Raw genomic sequence first — 24,382 nt, forward strand, 5'->3', positions numbered from 1 at the left:
ATCCTAAATCAAATCGTTACGGGCTTACGGCCTACCCATTTCATCAAAGTCCGAACCCGTGTTAAAGATTCCGCCCACGTCCCCCCGAGTATTCGAGCAACATCACCCGCTCCAAAGCCCAAATCCTCTAGGTTGCAGCATTTTACAACCTCCAAAACAATCAATGAAGTAGCGACTCTTTCATCTCGAAATCAATTCATCTTGGAGTAAACGAAATCTAGTAGGTTAGTTATGCTTTTCAGGCCCTATTCTGTATCTTCTCGCTCAGCCTCGAAAATCTCGATACTCAAATCTTGCATTCAGTTTCGAGCTTCAATTTCAAGCCTCAGAGTAGCGTGGCGGAAGGACCCCAAGCTAGACCAAGCGATTGAGAACGACAAGCAATGGAGGCTCAGCGCAAGGGTGGTCAGAGAGGTATTAAACGAACCGGGTCAAGTAATCCCACTTCGTTATTTAGAGAAACGCCGCGAAAGGCTTCGATTACCCATCAAAATCCAAACTTTCCTATCCCGAAACCCGGGATTATTCGACACTTATTCGGACCGGATCAGACCCAAATCCGACCCGGTTCCATTTATCCGCCCCAGCCGCAGGCTCAGGCAGTTCTTAGAAGACGAGAAAAGAGTTCACCTCGAAAACGAGCCGTTAATTGTGTCTAAATTGTGTAAATTGTTGATGATGTCCAAGAACAGGGTGGTTAGTGCCGATAAGCTGGTCGAGGTGAAGAGGGAATTTGGGTTCCCCAGTGATTTTTTGGTTAACTTGGTTCCGAGGTATCCGGAATATTTTAGACTGGCAGGGGCTCCTGGTGAGGGAAAATCTTATCTAGAACTGGTGTCGTGGAATTCGGATTATGCGAAATCTGTCATCGAGCTGAGGGCAGAGGAGGAATCCAGGTTAACTGGGATAAAGATTAGGCCTTCTTTCAACTGGAAGCTTCCGCCTGGTTTCTTTATTAAGAAGGAAATGAGGGAATGGGTTAGAGATTGGGTAGAAATCCCGTACATTTCGCCTTATGACGATGTTTCGCATTTGGAACAATCATCAAGAGAGATGGAAAAGAGGAATGTTGGAGTTTTTCACGAAATGTTGTCGCTTTCAATTTATAAGAGGATTCCAGTGCCTGTTCTGGGAAAGTTCTGTGATGATTATAGGTTCTCGAATGCATTTACTAGTGTGTTTACTAGGCATTCTGGGATTTTCTACATGTCTTTAAAAGGTGGAATCCAGACTGCAATTCTCAGGGAAGCTTATAAGGGTGAGCAGTTGATTGATCGAGATCCTCTTATTGAGATAAAAGATAAATTTATTGAGTTGCTGGCCGAGGGGCATAAGCAGAGGACTGAGCAATTGAAGTTACAGAGAAAAATGATTGAGAAGGACATGGAATTGATGACAAGGAAAACCGAAACGAATTGATTGGTGCAGAGCTGTTAAAGTTTGTGAAAAGCATGCCAAAATGTCTGCACTTCCTAAACTAAAGCACGCGCTAAAGATGGTATGAGCATTTTCAGCTGGTGGTTCCACTGATACGAGTTAAAATTCCTTTCCATTGAAAAATACAGTTGTTGAAAAGCCTATTTGCACATTGAATTTACTTTGAGGGTGTGTATCTCCCAAAACTTGTTTACCTGTTGCGCAGATTGGATCTGTTGGAATACTAGAGCTGTGAAATGACATGAGATGCTCTTGGACATTTCTTTCATAAATCCTTGTTCAACATCTGAACCTTGTTGGTTGGCTAACTTCAGTACTGTTCTGGCGGTAGCTTTGTTTACAAAGCCGACGAACTTGGCCCAAAGAAAAGAGTAATCAGCGTCTTGAAAGAACACTTTTGGCAATATAGAACTAGCACATTGTTCATTTGTTTCTGCAGTGTTCTTATATTTGCAGCCAACGGAATTATCCTTTCCTTTGAGTAAAGATTTTTTACTACCTCGTCATACATTTCGGGATGGTTTTGTTTTATTAATCGGGTACTTGCGGCACTTGGAAAAGGTATTCTTGCTTTTCAGCTACCCGAGTACATCTTTGCTTTGGGCAAGAAGTTTTGTTGAAGAACTCGTCATCCACTCCTGGGATGCTTTTATTTGTATTCGTCAGACTTGATAGCACTCGGAGGGGTGGGTGGTGCAGGGTGGCGGGAGTTAAGATTAGATGATTCAGAAGCATTGAAATCGTGTCTCATGGAGGAGTTGAAGCTAACATGGGAGATATAAATCTGCTGTTGTCTTCTCTCGAATTTCCTGGTACACAAGCAGGAAGCAGAGAAATCAGTGCCTGGTAGGGATTTTGCCGGACTCGCTGTCTCTAAGCATGTTCTCTTTAACATGCAAACCATAATGAACTTGTTCAGCAAACAAAATATCTTTTTTGAGTTTTGGAGCTTGGTAGGAAGTTAGGATATTGATTTAGGTCCAAAGTCAGCTTTTATTCTCGTGTGTGCATTATGAGTTGCAAATGCCTGTTGAAGAACCGGGTGTGGGGTTGCGATTTCATTTTTTTGAAAACTTATTCTCGATTTATAAATTCATCAGCCATGCATACTATCTAACCCTTTTTAGTTTTTTCTAGTAGTTATTTTGGGTAGAGGTTCTTTTTCCTTTCCCATCTTCGAGCTGCTTTAACAACTGAACTGCTGCCTGGCTGTTCTCATGGCGTGTTTCTTCTATTGGGTTTCAGCATCATGGTAAATGACCAAAGTTTGACTTCATGTTGACCGAATACCATGAAAATGGTACTTTTTGTCAAACTTTGTCCACCGAACGTGAATTGATGGAAGGGATCATCTGCAACAAAGGCTTCACTTTGGAGGGCTTAAATGTGATTTATTCAATTTCAAGGGTTGAACGGATACGTTATCTGCTTTACAGGGCCAAATCAAAATTAACCTTAAGATGCATCTCTCAAGGTGGACGTAAGTTTTGCAGTTTTTAGCTAGGTAGCAGAAGTTGCTTCGTTTTGCAGTTTCAAGCCACTGCTCTTCGCACGAAGTGAATGAGACATTTTTAAACTGGGAATGAATCACTTTCAAGGGTTGAATTTACACATCATCTGCTTTAGAGTGCCAAATCAAAATTAACCTGAAGATATAGTTCTCGAGGTAGATGTGGGCTTGGCAGTTTTAAGGTTAGACAGTGGAAGATGCTTCACGTAAGCCGCTGCTCTTCACACGAAGTGAATGAGGCATTGTTAGCCCATTATACTATGCTGATTAACCACCACACTTACCCAAACTCGTATCTACCGCATTCTGGAGAATGGCCAACTAGAGAACACGAAAAGCTTATGACAATTCTGGTATATAAGCAAAAGAAGGGATGCTTTTTAGCCACTCTTTTATGGTGGGTTTTCTGTTCTGACTAAAAGGGCAGGGGCATGGATGAACCCAAGATTCTGAAGCTAGCGGTCTTTCTTGTATTTCTGGTTGTGCAGCCGAGGACAAACGGCCAATGGATACCAAGGCCCATTCCTCCTCCCATTGCTCCTCGTCCGCTTTGTGCATCCCAGTTTGCACTGGCAAGTCATGCATGTGCATTTCTGCCATATGTTCCTAGCCCTTCGCCCTCTCCTCCTCCTCCATCACTGATTGAGCGACATGACAGCCTAAAGCATCAGCTCAGTCATGACCGTAAGCATGAGCATGAACACGAACACGAGCATCAGCACGAACATGAGCATGAGCATGAACACGAACACGAGCATGAGCACAAGGATGGGCACAGGCATGAGCATAGGCACAGGAGGCATGGGCACACAATGACACCTGTTGAGGCAAGTTGCTGCCATTGGTTGGGAACCATTGACAGTGAATGTGTCTGTGATCTGCTGGTTTACTTACCTCCTTTCCTTTCCAGGCCGGTCCATGAGTACACAGTCTCGGTGAAGGACTCATGTAATGTGACTTTTCAGTGTGCATCACGGATAACAACCTAGTTATTACTCGTGCATATGCAGTGTTAAAAGTGAGAACTTAATGTTCTGTTGATGTTCCTCTTACTCTTAAGGTTAAAAGCTTGAATTATGCCTTGTTCTTTCTCAATCACTCTCTGTAAGAGATGATAGCTTGTATGGGTTACATGTTGAAATTCTACCGTGAAAAGAATAAATTTTGTGCCAACATTTTCTAGATGAATTAGGTGAATAGGCTTCACTTGGAGGCTCAGGGAGAGTGACTTTCAACCTCGCTTCCATATCAAAGATTTTTTGTTGGAATATCTAAGGCAGTGCCAGTACTAAAACTTGTGAATCTTTTGGATCTCCAATCTGCTGCTTAGAAATCCAAACTAAAAATTGGGATTTTGGCGTGCTAATATTTTGTTTGAGTGCTCGGGTAATGCCTCTCCCAGGTCCGCAATCTCCCACTGAATACTTGATTTACCAGTGGAACCCGGGTTTCGGCCAATCCAATCTTCAAATAATCAAATGTTCTACAGCTAGGGAGTTAGGGCATCTTTGGGCCTTACTTTCAATTTCTGATCAAAGAGTTAATCCTACCAGTCACACAAATTCATCATCAAAACTGACGGCAACTTTATTTCCTTTCCGAGTCTAGGATGTTTCTCAGCGAGTGCTGCCAGATTGACCCCAGCGGGGGTGATGGGATTCCTTCTGTCAAAATTTAGAACCACAGAAAGAAAGAAGATTGCTTCTCGTAGAATATTATGTTATCTTGCCCATGGATCAATACCGGTATGGTTGAAGTGACATCGGTCCCTGCATTCCACATAGATGGAGTTTATTATATGATCATCATCTCCCGATTGAGATGGCGATTAAAAACCTGTGATAGACCGTCAGTGATAGCGACCCAAGTAACTGAATGATTGATGAGACTTCATTCCACGCTTATCAGAGTGAAGTTTTTCGGAGCCATCATGGCAGCAATTAATTGACAGATTGAGTGACCGCATTCGTCCTCATGACATGCACGACTGTGGCAGCCAAATATACTTCCAACTGGCAATATATATTATCGTCATTTGAGGTGGATCCCAGAATTTCCTGGGACCGACAAATGGCCTTGATTGAAACCTAGGAACTATGGTCACTTTTATTATGACAGTTTTTTGGTGCAACGTTATCTATATATTAGGAAGAAAAGGACGGTGCGTGGCTCCATGGACAAATTGCACAATTTCGCAAGAAAGCTGGCTCTGTTTACATGAAGATGATTTGGAAGGCATTGTTCAGCCCAAATTAAGCGGTACTAAATCTAGTTAACTAGCAGACTTCACGTTCAACTGGCGAGCAGGACTGATCGCATTAGATCACATAAATAAAACGAAAGAAAGAAAAGCTTGATTGGATGAGAGTTCAGACTTCAGAGTGCTCCACGTTAGATTATTTGAACTTTTCCAAGATGACAGATTTACTTCGGCTCTCTAATCCAATCTCCCGCACACACGGGGCGGCGTTTGAACAGCAGAAAGTTGGTATGATATCAAAGGCAACATAAAATTAAGAGCGAGTAAACATGGAATGAAATGATGATTTATCAATCACATCGCGCATGTTCCTTCCACGGGCAAATGCAAATGCATACGTACGCAGGCGCGAGTCCTCTCATGCATTTGGGATATTACTTACGTTGCTTTCACTGTCCGACTACTGGCTACTCATCGTCTCATTAGTTGAGCCGTCATTTTACTTGCTGCTGCTGCTACTACTACTACTAAGGAAGCAAGCAAAGGGAGTTGCACTTGGGACCCCGGCAACCTACAAATTCTACTGCCATGATTGTCATTGAGTAGCAGCGCCTGGAAAAAAATCTTCGCTAGTAGCTAGCTACAGGCGCACCACCACTTGTTGAGTCTGGGCCCTGAAATTCCATTGCGATTCCTCTGACTAATGCTGAGCATCTGATGGATTTGTCATTGAGTTCATTATTTCTTCCAAAAACCATTACCAACTAGCACGATGAGGGCATAGGGCAGTGAGTCGCGTTCAAATCATTTAGGATGTCGGAAGTTGGGTTTCGAAAAGTTTGATCTCGACTCGCAAAATAAAATAGAATTTTCGGACTTCTGAGTTCAGGTTTCGTGTCCAGTATCTAAGGCTCATGCCCAACTCGCAAAAATATCGGACCTAATTCAGACCTGACTCAAACTCGCGCTTATTAATTCAAAATTATATATAATTAATACGTATATAATATTCATTTATTTCTATCGTTAAATGTAGCTATAAATTCTGCTCGTTATTATACATATAGTTATTAAATAATATACATCATTATAAATAAATAAAATATGCTCATATCCTTAATTGGTCGGGTTAGGTTTCAATCGGGTTGAGTCTCATTAAACCTTTGTGAAGTAATCAGGCCTCATGCTAAAACATAAACTCTGTTCAACCCAATAGTATACAAGACTTATTAGTCCTAACAATCGGGTTGATCAGACCAAATTTGGGTTGTCCTAGTTGATATTGAGTAGGGCTGCAAACGAGTCGAATCGAGTCGAGTTTTGAGCTAATCGAGCCGAGTCTCGACTAAATTTTATCGAGCTCGAGCTCGATTCGAATCAAGTCGAGCCGAGCTCGAGCTCGAAAAAAATAAAAAATAATTATTTTATTTTTAAAAAATAAATAAAATAATATTTTTTTCTTAATAGATAATAAAATATTAAGGATATATACGTAATTTTACTATGAAAATAAAAAATAAAAATATATATAATATACGTAATTTTATTATTAAATAAAAATAAAAATAAAAAAAATATATATATACTCAACCTCACGAGCCGGCTCGCGAACTAACGAGTTTAATATTCTGAGCTCGAGTTTGACTCGAGTCGGCTCAAGCTCGACTCGAGCTTGACTCGAGCCGCTCGCGAGCGGCTCGATTCGTTTGCAGCCCTAATATTGAGTTATCGAGGAACACGCATTAAATGTCACGAGTACCATTTTCTCGAAGAATAGGCTAGAAAAATGCCACTCTTAGCATGGATGACATTATTGTAAGACAGACAAGATATTGGTACAACTAGTCTTGTACTGGGAAAAGGTACGAGTAATGGTAATGAAAATGGAACTATCTTATCTAATCTAATCTAATCTATTCTATTAAGAGAAGAGATTCGAAAGACGCTAAATAACCTTTGACAATATTTCAAGAAATTTTCGAGAGAAAATATTAATAGTCAAGAGGTTAGTTTGATCCGTTGACCTGCGCCCCCAGGGAGGGACTAGCCTCTCCTCTGATAGCCAAGTGAGGTTAGGCTCCTCTCCAATATATTCGAGAAAATTTCTCTTCAATACATCCTAATAAAATTAATTTAAAAACTATTTTTGAAAAGCAACTCTGTTCATAATATATTTCTTTTTTATAACAAGTTCATAATTTATTTTATTACTTGTGTTAGTCATAAACAAAATTTCATATTTTTGCGTTTGATTAATCATTGCAAATTTTGTTACAGTTTGACCCATATTTCACCATTCAAATGTCGAAACATTCTCAAAAAGGAAAAAAAAAAAAAAGAAAAAAAGATATCTTAACGTATTGATTTAAAGATCAGAAGAAAAGTAATGACACAATCGTATAATCGTATAATGTTATATAAATTTGGATATGAATAAATGGAGAGAATTTCCACGGAGAGATCCATGTGTCCTCAATAATATTTTCCCTTCGCGGAGCAAACAATAGAATAACCACTCCTGAGACAAAGCTAGCATTTATTTATTTATTTATTTACAAAAGAAAAATTGGAGGTAGTAGTACTGTATTAATTGAATTACCTTTGTATAACCAGCAATATTTTCTCCTCTTCGTCACACAACCATAGAGAACGAGCCAGCGCAGTCAATGGGCAGAGGTGGACAGCAGGGCAAAAGTATTATTATTAGTATTACAGGGGCAAGATGATAAATCGCGTAGTGTACAGATGTGACCTAAACAGAAAAGACGATATCATAGTGCAGTGCAGCGTCAACACTCAAAACTGTCAGGTGTGGTCACTAGACGAAAATGGCTACTACCACTGCTACGGCTACTACTTAATTTAGCAGACATCGACATCGCCAAAACTTTGCTGCATCATGTAGCATAGTTGCCACCGGCACCGCATGATCATAAGTTAATAACAGTAGTGCAACTCGTTCTCTGGTGAGTTGCAGCAGCTGCCACCGGCACCGCCTTCCCCATCCCCGACCTCACCTGCGCACTTGTGACGGCGGCATGGCTGTACAGGAATCTAGAGACCATTTTCGTGCTGGGACCCACCACAAGATTCTCCCACTCTTTATCCGCTTCTTCGCCACGTTTTCTGAACGCTGCGGTAGCATCTAGCCGGTGGATTTTCCATCCCTTCACATTTCTCAGTCGGATGATTTTATCCAGTTGGCGACAGGCCAGTTTGCACGTGTTAGCCTTGGTCTGATTTATGGCTTCCTCTAGCAGCCTGGCCTCGGCTTTTCGGTCGCAAAATGGTTTAGCTCGAAAGTACCGATCGAATTCAGCCACCCCAATTGATCTTTTAATGCCTCTCGAGTAATCGCAACCATCCGGGTTGAAAATTTCCCTTATCTCATCCACCATTCCTTTCTCGACCATCCGATCCACTCGCTCGGATACGAAGGAATGTAGCACGGGCAATGACACGTCCACCCAGAGAAAGCAACAATTGTATCTCGACCGGCCCTCACCACCTTCGATCAGGGCCTCCACAAAAGAATTGGAGCCCCCCACGATGATTGGAAGCTTGCCCCGGCCGACTATAGATTTGGTGACGGCCGAAGCCTTGCTGCAGAAACTTGTAGCAGTAAAATCCGCATTAGGATCGATCACTCCTAGCAGGTGGTGCGGGACCCCGCGACGCTCGTCGTCAGTGATTTTATTGGTGACAATGTCAAGCCCTCTGTATACTTGCATTTTGTCGGAGTTCACAATTTCAGCGGGGAAACGGGTGGCCAGGTCGATGGAGAGTCTTGATTTGCCGGTGCCGGTAGCTCCCATGACCACCACAACATTGTCTAACCGCTGCGGCCGCTGATGGATGAGGAGTTGCATGTCAAGCCCACCACTGGCACTGGTAGGAACGCGCCGTAAAGGTGGCGGCTTTGGATTCAGCATCGACATTGAGCTCATCGTCATTGTGTAAGTATTTATACAGATAGTACAGCGGAGATTGATCGGGGATGAGAAATTAAATTATGCAGACGCGGAAAACAAAGCCAGAAGACCAGACTATATGCGATGAATAATCCTTCCTAGCATTCGGATCAGTTGATGTCGCATTATACACGTATATATATAATATACATATCAAGTGACGCGGCGCCTCAAAAATGTGGTGGGGAGGGTCAGGGGGACGGAAGTTGATAGGCAGCTTATCTTATGCAGTTATGCCATATATAGGAAAGTAGTGACAATTGTTTTGTTGCTCCCCTCAGCCGTCAGCCCCCACTAGAAACAGCAGCACTAATTGATATGGAGGAGAAGGCGCCGGTGAGATGAAAAACAAGGCTGGATATCAATCAATCTATAAATAGGCGTAATGCGAAGAAGATTTCAGGTGTGTATGCGCGAAAGCGAAGTGGACAAAAAGGAGCCAAAGATTAGCCACAAAATAGGCATGTCAATGGATAGGGTTTGAGTTGGATCCCTTTGATTCATATCTAAATCCATTTAATTTAATTAGACCCAAACTCAAATTCAAACCCCTTTAGATCTGAAAAAGTAAGTCCATGCTCAAACCTGTATGGATTCAGGTATCCAATGGATATCCATGCGTATTTTTTAAACATATTAAAGTAAAAATGTAATTAAAATATATAGAATTCATAAATAATATAAATACTATCCAATTTTTATTTTCAAATAATAAAATTAACATTCAACAAGTTGAATGTAATACTGTGAACTCAAAGAAATAATTATTATTAATTATTTCTATATATTTTTAAAGATTCAACTGCATACACATCTAATATTTTATTTGTTTGTCTTTATCTTTTTCTCATTTTCTTGAAAAAGTTTGTACCAATTACAATGATAACTAAGATTAGTTTTTAAAAAAGAAAACAACCATAACATATATAAATATTTAGTCTTATTAAAGAAATGTAATTTTTTACCTCTTTTCTTATTTAAACCTCAATGTTGGTAAATGTCTCGCAATCCAACACTAAAATACTGAATGATATAAAAGTCATTTGACTAAGGACCGATGGCAAATAAATAATAGAATAAGAAAATTTATAAACACTTACTCATTTTTTTTATTCAATTCAATCATCAGTAATCATTAATGTTTCAACCACATCTAGAAGCAATTTGGCACGAGTTTCATCAATCACCTAACTACCAACACTAAATGCAGATTCTGATGCCATAAAATCTTACTGTATTCGATCCAATAGCCATAAAATATTATATTATTTTATAAATTTACTAATATATATTATTTAATTAAATATATATGGGTCTAGGTAATGTCTGGTATGGATCTGGATTTGGATATGAATTCTAAAAAATCAAACCCTATCCAGACCAACGATCTCTCTTACAGGGCCCGAGTCTGGATCTGGATAGAGTTTGAATTTGAGAAATTAAATCCAAATCCTACTTAAATATATTGGATCTGGGTTGACTTTGGGTAAGACCCGACCCATTGACATGTCTAGCGACAAAGTTGAGCATGTCCCTGTCAGGCTATATATATTCTCCAACGTCAGTCGCCCTGTGACTATGGCTTCCCGCGTCAAGCAGCAACCACCAAGCTGACACACCTGGTGGAATATTTATAGTGGACTGGACTCTGACCCTCAACTTAACTAATCAGTAATCATGCTTGAGCTCATCTGCAACATTCGTCCCCGTGATTAATTCCTAGCTTATAGTGTGATCTTTTGTCAAGAACTATGAAAGCCAGCAGCTTCTGTCAAGAACTACTCGCTCTCTTTTCTGTTTCACAAATGTCATAAACACCGAGTGTCTTGAATGAAGTTCGTATGGTTGGAGATATCTTGAAATTTTCAAAATTCACGTTTGCTTGCAAATTTAGCAACGATCAAACAGAATTTAAGGAGTTTTTAAGAGTGTAGTTCCGATTTGATCGAGCATCTAACTTAATTCGTTCATCTTCGAGTAAATTCTCAAAAGGTGGGATTTTTCAAAATCAATTTCTAAAAGATATGATGGTTTTCAAACATCTTCCCAAATGAAAAAAAATGGATTTAGTAAATGGACTGTTTCCTAAAAAAAAACATTCACAACGGAGATTCCTTTCAAAAGCTCTACAGTGGGTGGGATCGATACTTCCATTTTTCATGATTGGGGTGAGGATATGATGGTAGGACTAAAAGAAAAGGAGCATTATTCGGATTTTATTCTCTGCATAAAACTTCTCCATACACAGAGTTGGTTTTATTTGCGGGGACAGGTCGCTAATCAATCATGTTTCCAACGAAGTTGTTAAAACAAAAAAAAAAAATGATGATATAAAATACATCTCTTCAACTTTTCTTTTGATTCAAGAGACACGATAATCCTTTTTTTTTTTTTACTAGAAATTCGATCACATTAATGCGTTGCTTTGAAATGAACTAGAAGCTCCAACATGCAAGGAGAAACCCCCGCGGGGGGGCGGGGGGGGGGGGGGCTAGCTAACCAGCTATTACAAATTTGGAAACTCTTAATTAATTACCGCGAAATGAGGAGGAGCATGATCGTTAGATTACTGTAACTCACTAAAACTCTAATTGCTCCTGATGCGTAATTAATGGAAGTCGGAATCCCGATCCGCCTTTTTACTGGCGTAATGGAACCCTTCTCTTATCTTTTCTGAATCAACCTTAAAGTTGACCAACCTTATCTGCCAAAAAGTCAACCAATGAGCCAAAGCTAGTGGCCACCAAAGTCGGGAGCGATAGCTCGGATGTTCGAATCTCACATCACTATTAATAAAAAAGTTTTAAAAGGGTTGTGAGAACATCTCCTTTTACCGAGTCTCCGTTCTAGTCTAGTCAGGCTTATATATATCTTTTAATTTTTTTTATAAAATAAGATAGATTATATTATACAAATAATATTAGGTTGACGGCCAAAAAATCCGCCAAAAAAGTTGATTCTGACAGATGGCAAATTGAAAAAACGGACTAGTTGATGTAATGGATGGGTCCCTTCCTAGTATCGACTTGCCTTCGATTCGATTCCGTGTGCAAGTGGGAGTTGCAATCATGCGTGAGCAAATGATTTTTCGTCAATTATTTTATTATTATTAGTATAATAGTATTGTGACAACTACTGCCAAATACCAATAGACTTGAGGAAACGAAAATTCACATAATGAACAGCTCGTCTTCTTCTAGTTTACTCACAATTATTAGAATAATTTTTTTCAAAATCTTAATGTATCTGCAGATGTTCTTTGACTAATTTGTCTTGTATTTTAAAATGTCAAAATCAGAAGATGCTCAGTCATTAATAAAAAAAAGAAAAAGAAAAAATTCGCTCTCGTGGAAGCAACTTTTCGTTTTTCCAACTTGGAAGTCAAGAAATAGATGTGCCCAAAATTTCAAACAACTTTCGGAATCACTTTTCATACTCTACTTTTTAGCATAGAGAAAATAAAAGTAGGAAAAGTGAAGCTCACAAGAACGGATCCTTCTTCAAGTCTTGCTAGCATAGTTATTAAACCCGGTCCGATCCGACGGTCGAACCGATCAAATCGATGAATCGATTATTGGATCGGATCGGGTTTCAAATCAGATCGTTTGAGCAAGGGAACCATTGACTAGTCAATGACCCGACAATCCGACCGGATTAAATCGAAAATCCGGCCAATTTTGTCCTTGAACCCGGTTTTGTGAAAAAATTTTATTGCCTTTGTTGGAGTTTGAACCTTGGACCTCTCCCAACACTACAACATACTTACCACTAGGCTACTTTGAAATACACTAATAAACTAGTTTTATTATAATATATAAATATTTTTTCAATTCTATCTTTTTTTTTCTCTAAAACAAATATATTGGAAACTTTTAATAAAAATTTATTACCCTTCAAATTCTATAAGTTATAAAATGGATTTCAAAAATAACATATTACATAATTCATTTTAAAGACAAATATTATTTTTAATAATTTTTTACACTTAAAATTCATAAATAAGTTAGATAATTACACTAAATATAGATAAAATTTTATACTTGAAGTTTGGTGTATTACTAAATAACTTTATATTTGATTGATTCTTATATGAATTAATTATTTTATAGCAAATTAAATTAAATGAGCTTTTGCTATGGCATTATTTATTACAATTTTATCATATGTCTTATATAAAAAATTATGAAATATAATATATCTTATATAAAAAAATTATGAAATATAATATTTAAATATATTTAGTGACCCACCGGTTCAACCACTCTCTCACTGATTGAACCAGTAAACCATTAACTCACCTCCTTCGTCGGATTCCTTCCCGAGTTGGGTTTAATAACTATGCTTACTAGTACTATTTTACATTTATCAATTTACAAAATTTCCTTCGAAATAAGCACAGGTCCATATTGCTCCGCCCAAGTAGTTATTGACAAAAATCTAGGACGTGACCAAAAGTAACCCGTCTGGTGAAAATATTGGGAAACGAAGATGTTTTTTAGGGAACCACTGGGGCAATGGCTTAGTGGCCACCAGAGAGGGGATTGGCTCAGTGGCCACCAGGGAGGGGCTTATGTCCCTCTTTGGACTGTAGGTGAGGGTTCAAACCTCATGTGCAGCGAAAAAAATCTAAAGATTGTATCATAGTATTCCTTTGTCTAGTTAGGTCTGTATATCTACTAATTTCCTACCACAGCCTCCTTAGCATCCTCCTCCCCCTAAATTAGAATAGAATAGGTTATACAAATGTATCGTTGCTGAAAAAAAAAGATATTTTTGAGAGAAATTATCAGATAAACTCATAAAAGAGCGACGACCCTCGGGGATTTGGGGGGATTTGGGGGGGGGGGGGGTTGGGGTGGGGGCGGTGGCCTGGGTGAAGTGAGAAAAGAAGAGGGAAGAGGGAAAGACAAAATGTTCTCCTGGGTCGCAGTTATTGTGAAAAGGGGCGGTTGGAGGAGGTGGTGGTGTACCATCGGAGGACAAAAGGTTGTACTTTTCATTATGACAATCATCCTGTCATGTCATATCGCTGCATCTCCTTCCTAAAAGGCCACTGCTTCAAGCGTTTTCGATTGGATTAGCTGTTTTTAAAGATATTTTTAAAATATTTTATTATAATAATATAAATAAAAAAGCCTATATATATATATCTATGTATATATAGCCTAGCTCTTGCTGATTAAATCCCGAGTGCTTGACAACTGGTTTGACATAGACGATGAGCATCCCCACATCACTGACCGGCCATTGGAAAATTGAGGTTCTGGACACCTTTGAAACAAATGATGTCCTTAAGCAACAAATGGTTCAATGAAACTTCCCGCAAAGGCAAAGCTTCTATGCTTTTGGAGAGTGGAGAGCGTGAGACTTGGTCCAACTAGTGGCCACCCTATTTATCCTCCGTGTTTGACTTTTTCTTGTCCTTTTTGTCCCCATTTTTTGGTGTAGAGTGGAATGCGGATCAAAATAAGCTCCTTTCTTCGTGATCTCTCTGAGCTATCTGCCAATGTTTAGTTGAAATTCCACACAGATGCTGGGGAAAATAGACAATTTTATCTCTAAACTTTTTATTAGTGTTGATTTAGTCCCTAACTTTTATTCCTAGTCAATTTGATATGTGAACTTATTTTGCATTTCCAATTAAGGACTCCTGTGGCGGCTTCACCACCTAAAACTAATCTGACTCTTAATTGACCAATTAAAGAAGGGTATTTTAGAAACATCACTTATGGGTTATAAAAAATTAAGTAAATTGTGTAAAAAATCACAATATCAAACTTTAAAAAAGTTTTATCTAGTGATTTTTTACACGATTAAAAAGTTTTATTTGGTGATTTTGTTATACCATTTACTTGTTTTATTACATTCTCGTGATAATACTCTTGTTTAATTAGGAGTCAAATCAATTTTAGGTAGTGGTGCCACCGCGAAGGCCTTTAATTAGAACTGCGAGATAAGTTCAAGTATCAATTAGTTAGAAATAAAAGTCAGGAACTAAATTGACACTAATAAAAAATTTAGGTACGAAATTGGCCATTTTTTCCAAATGCTGCTGCTTTTGGTCTCGCCTTTCTTTTTTTAAGTTGGCCATTCTGGGGGCCTCCTCAAGCCGCGCCATCTTATTTCCTTCACACATGGTTTTCTTTTTGGTAGCCCAGACCAAGTTTCATGATTCACTACTGTTGCAGGTGCAACCACAGGCACAGAATTCTTTCCGGTTGAAAACTCAGGTCAACCACAGACGGAGTCCGACATATGAACCATCATCGGCCCAAAAGCGAAGATTTGAATCCATTCCCTTCTGCGGGGAAGGCCAAGCGTGAAGCTTTCGACTCCACTCCACGCCCCGAGCACTCTTTTCCGCCAACCAACTATTGAATCCCCAGCCCTATCAGCCAATAATTTTCTTGTTTTATTACTTGACCCTTCGATCCTAGTATTTATTAACGTTATAAACGTTCTAAACAGCAAACGTGCCACCCCGAATGCAGATGAATGCGTAATTATCTATCTGAAAGGAAAAAGACATTATTATTGCCTAGAAACTTCAGGAGCATTTTGAAGAAGGGGAGAGAGACGAGAGTGAGTGCTTCTTTTAAGCAGAGGTAAGCGTGCCCGGAAACAGGAAGGCAATACGGTGATGAAGATAGTGACAGAAAGAGCATAGCTCCAGCTTTGTTTACCACAAGATATGAATTAGCAGATACTGTCAAAGCACTGACCAAGACCAAAAGCATAATACGGTTTAACATATAGCTTCCATCAGATAATCAACCAATCTCAACTTTGCTTAGTAAGCAATTGCCTTCAAGGATTCTGCGTCGCCAACCGTGTGGCAGTATAAGATGTCTGACTTCGATCTTCTTTGATTCTTGGAGGGGCTGGTGGTGATTAGGGGTGTACACCAAAACAAAGAAATTGGAGTGCCAACTATATGTCGAAAATTACAGGTGGACCTGCGTGTGGAGATTCTAGTTTTGGGGGCGTAACCCCTCAGCCAAAGACATTGGCATCACAATAAGGCCTCCGCTCTCCAACAGCTGTGTTGCAGCCAATGGATTCACCTCCAGCAGCCTCCCCATCATCTCTTCCAGAGGTTCATTCTGCATCTGGTCACGAAGAAGGAAATGGCCATAACCCTGCACATAGCAAGAATGACATGCCATCCTTACACATCATTATATATGTTTTTTAGATTTTAGCTAGGTGGATGCAGGAACATACCTCAAGCAGAATGAATGGAGTTGAAGATGATTCTCCTCCCAACCTGCTTTGACTCAGTTCCTGCGCAGGTCAAATTTGGGCAAGGGCTAGTTCATAAACACTTGCATAATTAATTATTTAAAAAAAAAAAACAGAGAAAACCTGGCACTAAATCTGCCATTGGCAGAAATTTAATGGTAATTTAGTGCAAGCGTATTATAGCATACTAAAGAGAATCTCAAATTTGAAGACACCCCACATGGCATGAAGAGATCCTCCAATCCTCGACGATGAACCAAATAATCTAAATAAACTCTTTCAAACAATGCAAGAACCATTCGGTGGCATCTAATCTCATAATCATAATATTGAGCATCTTCAATTCTTCAGGATTAGCAGAAACAAGAGGCAAACAACTCTATCCAAATACTGCAGATAAACAATTATTGTCGCTAGCTGTAATTATTGCCACAAACACCATTTGAACTATTATCTCATGTTCCGCAGCTTTTGGAAAACTACCTGTTTTTAGAAAGCACCAGACTCTGTATCTGAAAGCCAACCTTGTAAAACAACTAAAAGCAGGCCAATGCAGATTTTGTGCATCACAAGATTCAGTGGATTATTTATTGGACTTACATCAGCAGACATCTGAGCTATGCAATATGCAATGTTCTACTAAGAAACAAATGATAGACGCAGATATACCTTTACTTGAAATTGTAAATACTTTATATGATCAATAATATCATCCAGTACAGATGCCTTGCCACCCTGCAAAACCAAGAGAAACAATTTATTTTAACGACAGGCAACAATCCATGTGTTTCATGCGGCAGGAAGTGGGCAGGCCATGTGAAAATCATGTAGTTAGGACCAGAAAAACACTGCTCAGCAAGATGTTAAAAGGCGGTCAATGGTCGCTACAGAAGCCAATGTCTGCAGTGGTTAAGCACCCATCATGTGCCAAAGCTACAACTTCTTGATAGATATATATATATATTCTGCCATACTTCAAACAAAAAGTTTCAACAACAGTTATGAAGGCTTTTTCCTTTGCTCCTTGGTCCAGATCAATAAAATGTATTACCTCTCTTGGATGTGGAAGGAGCTCCTGTAACGCCTCAACTCCCTCAGAAATCCTCAACCTGCGACGCTGCATAAAAAGCCAGCGACGAAGATAAGTTGCTAACTCGGGATCCACAAGGCCAAATGGAAGAATTATAGTACTATGGAGAAATAAAATTCCTAAAAAGAAGTTAAAGAACTATCAAGAGACATAATAGAATGCTGCTAAGCACACAGGTCAACGGAACAACTAGCTTGCTTGTAAAATACAGTTGGTTAAGAGATTTGAAGCTCACACGATCAGCGGTAGCGGCTTTCTGTCTTGATGTGCTGCTAGGAACTGTGGAAGGAGAACCAGTCACAGCAGTGCCATAACTTTCATTTGAATTCTGCTTGCATCAGCAAAACTTGTTTTGTTAAGGTCTATTAAAAGTTCAACACAAGTTTTCAGAGAGAAATAACTCTAGAAACTTGACCTGAGAGGGAATTTGAAATCCTAAGACTGTTAAGTTACTCGGAGGTACTCCTTCAGTGTGCGGCCTCTGTCATTTGAACAGTTGAAGAAAACAGAACATCAGCACCATTTTCATCAGTTACGAAGTGAAGTGTTTGAGAAAATTAAATACGACGGAGAAACAATTGTTAAAGAGTTGTGTGTGTGGGCGTGTCATGATGCCCAGAATAAGCAAGGGAAATACTCCATTTAAGAGAGAGAGAGAGAGAGTATGAAGGTAAAGCATTGGAGTTTGTAACTCTACCTTGTAAACAACCATGTCAAAAGAAGCCTCAGGGGTTGTAAAACCAGACGATCCAGGTGAATTGTTGAATGGTAGTATTTCGTTATGGACTTGGGAGGCCCCATTTTCTGCGAGAAAATGAACATAATTCTGGGGTGTTGGCTGGCAGCAAAGCCAGGAGGGTAAAGTGGTAGGAGCATGATGAGGAGTGGTGTCGTTGCTAGCAGCTGCTGCGGCTGCAAAGTTGAGGTAGTGGCTATGATCAGCTTCTTCTTGCATATAATAAACATTGTGATTATTGCTGGAGCTGCTCCCCCGGCCACCAAAGGCTAATGTCGTGGTAGTAAAGGGGAAGGCATTGCAATTACTCTCATCTTCCATTGTCTCCAATCCAAGGAAGAAAATACTTGCTTAAGTGGAGAAGAAAAGCTGTAAAAAGAAGTTAAATTGCGGTATCAGTAATCATCCAATAACCGTAAATATTTGTGGGTCGTACTTCGTCGTAAGGCAAAACATCAGAATATCAAGACAACCAGGTGCATAGGTGACGAAGCTAACTAAACTAGAAAAAAAAAATTTTTTTTTTGGTCAAATGCAGATGCAAGCAGAGTTAAAGAGGATGGTTTCCCTACAAAAGGTTGGTTTTTGAAGCAAAATTTCAATTGCAATCACCTCCTAGTCTTTAGATAATCCTAGTATTAAAAGCGAAGATGCTAGTAAACCTGATACTTGCAAAAGCAGAAGGGAATCCCAAGAAATGGGAATTCGAATTGTTGAATCAAGTATAACACAGAGCTGTAATTCCAAAAAGAAAAATGTAAAATAAAAAAAAGTTTTGAGAAAAAAAAAAAGAAAGAAGAAGAAGAAACAACAACAGTCCTAATGTAGTAAACGTAGTACGTACCGGGAGATGCGGGAGAGAGGTGAGTGGCGAGGGCCAGAAAACCCTAGCAACGGACTGGAGACTGGAATGGAATGCAATGGGGTTAGTTAGATGATGCTGTCTCCAGTGAGTGAGAGACCATTGAGAATTTCAGAGTAATACATAGGAGTGTATAAATATATGTATATTTAATAAACACGTATTGTATTTGTGCGTACATTTCTCAACTGACTGGCGCTCCTTTCCTTTGTCAGTTGTCACTAATGAAATGCAGGGAGGGATTGCAATTAAAAGAGGAGATTGGGGGTTTGTTTTGGGCCGGTACTACACCTTATATCTGATGAGCTTAATCGGTTCATCTATTTAATGTTAGGGAGCAACCCATTAGACCATTAATACGGCTGTGCCCGCTTACTTGTCTGTTCAAGGAAATTATCCAAGTAGTCACCAAACTTTTATAATAGTTGAGTTTTGGCTATTTAATTATTAATAATATATTTTTATCTACTAGGCTATTAAAAATATAAATTTTGAACAATTTCGTCTAATTTCATCGTTGACTTTTTGTCAAACATAACTATTAATAATATATCTCGTAAATCATACGAGCATTTAGATTTCGCAGAATTAACATTAAAATCAGATGAGATGGTCTAAAATTTACATATTTGATAGTTCAATAGGTAACATCTTGAATATTGATAGTTGATTGATCAAATCTTGACTGTTCAAAAATTTCAATAACTACCTAAATTAATTATCGTGTCTGTTCTCGTTTTGCAACTTTTTTGCATATCAAACATAAGTAAATTCAATTCACCGTAACAAAAAAAACCTCCCCTGTCCTGTTTCCTTTGACTCTAAGCTTTTTTTTTTATTTAACTTTTCTTTTTAAAGTTCTGTAAAAGGAGACGAGTGTAATTTAAGAAGCGAGACAGGGTCCAAGATTTCTAATTCCTAAAATATCAACTTTAATTACTAGAGTGAAATCTACTTGACCTATAAGCATATGTACAAGCACGTATTTTAACTTTACTAGGTACATTTTATCATTTGGAATTCGATTTAATTAAAGGACTTTCCTGTTATAGAAATTGCAATTCTTACTTTTTATGCTATCAAATGCTTTTTTTTATTATTTATTGAAGAATTTTAAAATGCAAAGTGTGATAAGTTAAAATCTATGATTCTTTAATTTTTTTTTCATTATAAAATTTTGTAACAACATTCATCTTTTGTTGGTGGAAGATTCACACCTTGCCTTTTCATTTTACCAGTTGCTGAAACAAGGACAACTTTGGCATTTGTTGGCCAAATGTATCAATTTGTCGTTATAGAATCCAACCCCCCGCCGCAAACCCAAACCCCGCCAAAGAGCACCAACGCATATTCCCAGTAGAATCTGATAACACCGTGTTTGGTTGGTCTTCGTCTCCCTCCCTCCGAATCCCTTCCCCTTTTATTCTGATTTCTGCTCCTCTCCACCCTGCCTCCTAAACTACTCAATCCCACATAAAGAAAGTCAGACAGGAGCAGCTGAATCAACGAAACGCCCGCCCTCAACAAAGGAAAAGCAGAGATTTTTAATTCTCAGCCCCTCGAAAGTCAACTTCAAGAATATCAATTATGGCGACCCCTCAGATTTTGCAGAGAGAAGAAGATCTTCTCTTATGGCAGTCCCTCTTTGATGACCCCAAAGGTCCTACGATTTCTATCATTCTTTTTCCATTTTGTCAGCTGCCAGTTTATTGGGTTTTTTTTTTGGGGTTTCTTTTTAATCGTCTGAGCCAGTTAAAGCAAGTTTTTAAATAGCTTTGGATATTAGGATATTTGTAAATTATTTTCTGGTCCAGTATAAATCTTGCTGATCTAGATTTTCTTGATTCCCTGGGTCTTCCCGACAGACATTATTCTGTTTCCGGGATGTATTATATACTTTTGGGAAAAATCAGTGATTTTTCTATAGGGGATAATTGCAGGAGAAAATGAGAAGTGCAGAGGAACGGATATTGAGAAAAAGATCGAGTTCCTGGAGAGCTTGACTGGAAAAGTAACTTCCCAAGTTCTCATTTTTTCTTCTGCGCTTTTAGCAAGATTTTATCTTTCCCCTATTATCTCTAGCTTGGATACTGTTATTCTTCAGTTACTAGTTACTAACAATAGTTATGGCTAAGTTTGCAGTAGCAACTTGAATTTGTAGGTTATTATTTATCTTCAAGACTGTTAGATTGCACTGCAGGTGATAAAATTGGTTTAATGTTTTTATCTGTTTATCTAATGGAATGGATGCCTAGGACGTGCAGCTAGTCATGAATCTTTCTAAATTTAGGGTTCAAATCTCATGGCAAATTTGAACGGTCAATGGTATGCTTGAAATGATGTAATCATTGATTCCACTCTCTTTCTATCATTTCGGCCATCAGATTCATAAATTGTGAACGTTCAATTGCAGCCCTGCTTAGCTATATTCCTCCTGATTTTTCTCAAATTGTTGCAGGTCAGCAACCGGAGATCTCGAAGATGGTTAAATGATCGCCTTTTAATGGAGCTCGTTCCTCGTCTAAATGCAGAAGAAATTAGAGGCTTGTTTGCTCCACCGCCTTGGGGTAGGAGACAACCCTCTGGAAGTAGCTTTGTCATGATTTGTATCAGCTGTTTAATACATATGTTTTCGCAGTTTTAATTTGTTAGCATTCATCTTGGTGTAACTTCCTTACTATTCAATATGGCCTGAATTTGTAAATATTTCTGATCTAGCTTCATCTTACAGGTGATGATGTGCCACTGTCCCCATTTAGCATGACAAATATAGGAGAATGGGACAAATTTAGAACCGTGGATATGGATAAAGAGGTATTATTCTCGTTACCACATGATTACGAACATTATCTCTAAACTATTTTTGCATGATATTTGGGTTGCATTACACTGGTCCTTTCACTGTTGAAGTGAACTTGCTCTCTCTCCTGCTAACTTTAAATCTTACATAAAGATTACATTCATTAAGTCCTCTTGCATGGATAAACGAAATTAGTACATGTGTTTGTTGAGGGATCAGTAAACAAGGTGTGGGTGAGCCATGAACTTTAAAGACCATGGATGCCTTTAGCCCTTGGTTCACCTCTCCGTGTTGGATGATATGTTTTCTCTAACATTTTCGTGACTTATTGAATTAAATATGCCATTGTCTTCTTCCTTATTTTTCTTTATTTGCTTGCTATTTTTCATGTTGTATCTGTCATTTTTGTGTGTGCATGTGCGTGTGTTGGCTGGTATATCTTCTTTAATATGGCTTGCTGGAATTGAGAGTTGGTGTAGGAAAGTATGGTTGTTGAGGAATTTGATGGGAGGAGGATATATTGCCTGATACCAAATGTTAGCAATGTACTAAATTCTAAGGTTTACTAGTGTCAGATTTTGCTTGTTTGTGCTCTCTCTCTCTCTCTCTCTCTCGCACACTCTGACAGGAATAAAATATGGACACTTCATTATTTGTTTAGGTATTATTCTCCTGTACCTTTTGAATTTGGCCTGTGATATGGCAATATCGCCTGATTCTTTTAAATTTTTCTGTCCTTATGGTAGACGATGATGATAGAAGCCCTCAAAGGTTCAGGAATGAAACAGAAAAGTCATGGTGATGCAGACAAGGTTGCTGTACTTACTGCATGGCATAGAGTTGATTGTAGAACTAGAGAAGCTTTCCGTCGTAGCTTTCTTCCAGAATTGATAAGTGGATATGAGGTAACCTTGAGATCGACAAGACAGAGTATAATTACTTCCTCTTCTTATCATCTATTACCCTACATCTACTCTATTGTCGTGATGATCTTGATTTATTTGCATGCTTTATGTTGTCTATGATTCCTGTATTAATTTACTCATCCTCTTATGTGTTTTAGGAGTGCATCCGGGACTTTGTCAAGGAGACTGGAGATGGTGGTGTTCTTGAGTTAAATGTTCAAGATCCTTTCCGCCGGTTGTTGCTGCACGGTGTTTGTGAGGTATATTTGCCCACTTGGTTCTTCTTTAATATGTAAGACTCACTATTTGCACTCAGCATCGAAGAGTCATTATTTCCCATTAGATGTTGATAAGTTGTTGATCACAATAACTTGTCATTAAAGGTGTTACCCTGCCAAGAAATTATCTCTCTTTTCCTGAAAGAAAAGAGCAGCAGTTGTCATTAACCGGCTGCTGTATTTAGTTATGAGTCTGATGTTGTGCCCCAAAATTCCCGTTCAACAGTTCTACAACTTGGTGTCAGTAACAGTGACGCAATCAAAGGGAACAGAGACATTGAAAATGACCAGAATAAGGAAGAAGAAGGCCGGTGATTTTGAGCTTCCGAACATCACTCTTTGTAACTTTCTCAAGATGGCGAAAGAAGGGATCTGGTGATCATTGTCCAATTATGTGATCATGTATTATTGCACAAATTTGTGCATTGTCTTTTAGTTCATGGAGATCAAGTTTGGCATTGAACCCTTGTACCAAAAAATAACGTGCTCAGTGCTTGTAGTTCAAATGTTGTTGAAATGATTTGTTTCGTGATGCGGGTAGATTTGATTTAGGCCTATAGCAGGTGAAATGTGTCTCTCTTGTAAATTGATTCTGAATAAAAGTTTCCTCAGAGACTGACTAACTGGAAAATAATTAATAATGTGTTTAGAGAAAAATTATGTTTAAAACTTAGAAAGTTCAGAAATTCTCAAAGTTGTTCCTTATTTGCTTCTCCCTAAAATTATTACGTGATTTACATGTAGTTATTTTTAGTATAAAAAAAGATCAGATTCCACTTTTTAGGAGAAAAATAAATATAATTTAGGCCATGTCCTACTTTTTAACGAATAAAAGCAAATATAGATTAGCTTATTTATTTAACTACAAATGAGATTTAATCATTTTATCCCTTAACAAATGATTATGTATGAGTTATATGATGAATTTGGGAGTGTGCAATTTCGAAAATATTTGATTTACCGACCAATTTTGATTTCAATTCGGAATTTCGAAATCAAAGAAAACGAAAAGCAGAAAGAAAATCAAAATTTTTGCTTTTGAATTCATGAATTGAAAACGGTAAATCAACTATCTATTTTGAATTCAAATTTGTATATATAATATACATATACATGTATATTGATACATATATGTAGTATAAAATATTTATATGATATAATAATACATCTAACTATTATTTGTATTGACTAGTTAGTTGTATAGAACAAAAATTAGCATCTAATTTAGCAAATTATGTTATAAACTTATAAGTTCAATTCACTAATTTTGGTAAAATGCCGAATTTCGAAATGAATTAGAATCGAAATCGAAATTTGTGAATTCACAATTTAAAAATGTCGAAATTTCCAA

The 24,382-nt window shown here is 38.4% G+C and overlaps 4 protein-coding genes and 1 long non-coding RNA gene across 9 annotated transcripts; 3 read left to right on the plus strand and 2 right to left on the minus strand.

The window, feature by feature from the left end:
* Positions 1–93: 93 nt before the first annotated feature.
* LOC113733817 (protein WHAT'S THIS FACTOR 1 homolog, chloroplastic-like) lies at positions 94–1,622 on the plus strand. The gene has a single exon (XM_027259994.2). It carries the CDS (start codon positions 232–234, stop codon positions 1,417–1,419), a length of 1,188 nt encoding a protein of 395 aa, XP_027115795.1. The 5' UTR covers positions 94–231; the 3' UTR covers positions 1,420–1,622.
* A 520-nt stretch (positions 1,623–2,142) lies between these two features.
* Positions 2,143–2,735, plus strand: LOC140015439 (uncharacterized). The gene is made up of 2 exons (XR_011822088.1): positions 2,143–2,283; positions 2,683–2,735. It is a non-coding gene; the product is annotated as an uncharacterized lncRNA (long non-coding RNA).
* Positions 2,736–7,653: 4,918 nt separating this feature from the next.
* LOC140015442 (adenylate isopentenyltransferase 3, chloroplastic-like) lies at positions 7,654–9,551 on the minus strand. The gene has a single exon (XM_072068022.1). The coding sequence runs from the start codon at positions 9,098–9,100 to the stop codon at positions 8,078–8,080; it is 1,023 nt and encodes a 340-aa protein (XP_071924123.1). The 5' UTR covers positions 9,101–9,551; the 3' UTR covers positions 7,654–8,077.
* A 6,217-nt stretch (positions 9,552–15,768) lies between these two features.
* LOC140004492 (uncharacterized) lies at positions 15,769–19,169 on the minus strand. Its single transcript, XM_072068026.1, has 8 exons — positions 19,031–19,169; positions 18,148–18,555; positions 17,866–17,931; positions 17,686–17,778; positions 17,412–17,477; positions 17,030–17,095; positions 16,343–16,402; positions 15,769–16,257 (listed from the first exon to the last, which is right to left on the minus strand). The coding sequence occupies exons 2-8, from the start codon at positions 18,505–18,507 to the stop codon at positions 16,090–16,092; spliced, it is 879 nt and encodes a 292-aa protein (XP_071924127.1). The 5' UTR covers positions 18,508–18,555; positions 19,031–19,169; the 3' UTR covers positions 15,769–16,089.
* A 1,179-nt stretch (positions 19,170–20,348) lies between these two features.
* LOC140015447 (uncharacterized) lies at positions 20,349–23,654 on the plus strand. Of its 5 annotated transcripts, none has more exons than XM_072068043.1 (7): positions 20,349–20,708; positions 20,989–21,059; positions 21,507–21,615; positions 21,780–21,862; positions 22,595–22,753; positions 22,912–23,013; positions 23,137–23,654. In XM_072068043.1, the coding sequence occupies exons 1-7, from the start codon at positions 20,636–20,638 to the stop codon at positions 23,197–23,199; spliced, it is 660 nt and encodes a 219-aa protein (XP_071924144.1). In that variant the 5' UTR covers positions 20,349–20,635; the 3' UTR covers positions 23,200–23,654. The 5 variants fall into 5 exon arrangements, with proteins under 5 accessions (XP_071924144.1, XP_071924137.1, XP_071924134.1 ...); XM_072068036.1 differs by having other exon boundaries at positions 22,912–23,045; positions 23,137–23,315; XM_072068033.1 differs by having other exon boundaries at positions 20,352–20,708; positions 20,976–21,059; positions 23,258–23,654.
* Positions 23,655–24,382: the final 728 nt, after the last annotated feature.

The sequence above is a fragment of the Coffea arabica genome, chromosome 1e, assembly GCF_036785885.1.
Source record: "Coffea arabica cultivar ET-39 chromosome 1e, Coffea Arabica ET-39 HiFi, whole genome shotgun sequence".
NCBI lineage: Eukaryota > Viridiplantae > Streptophyta > Magnoliopsida > Gentianales > Rubiaceae > Coffea > Coffea arabica.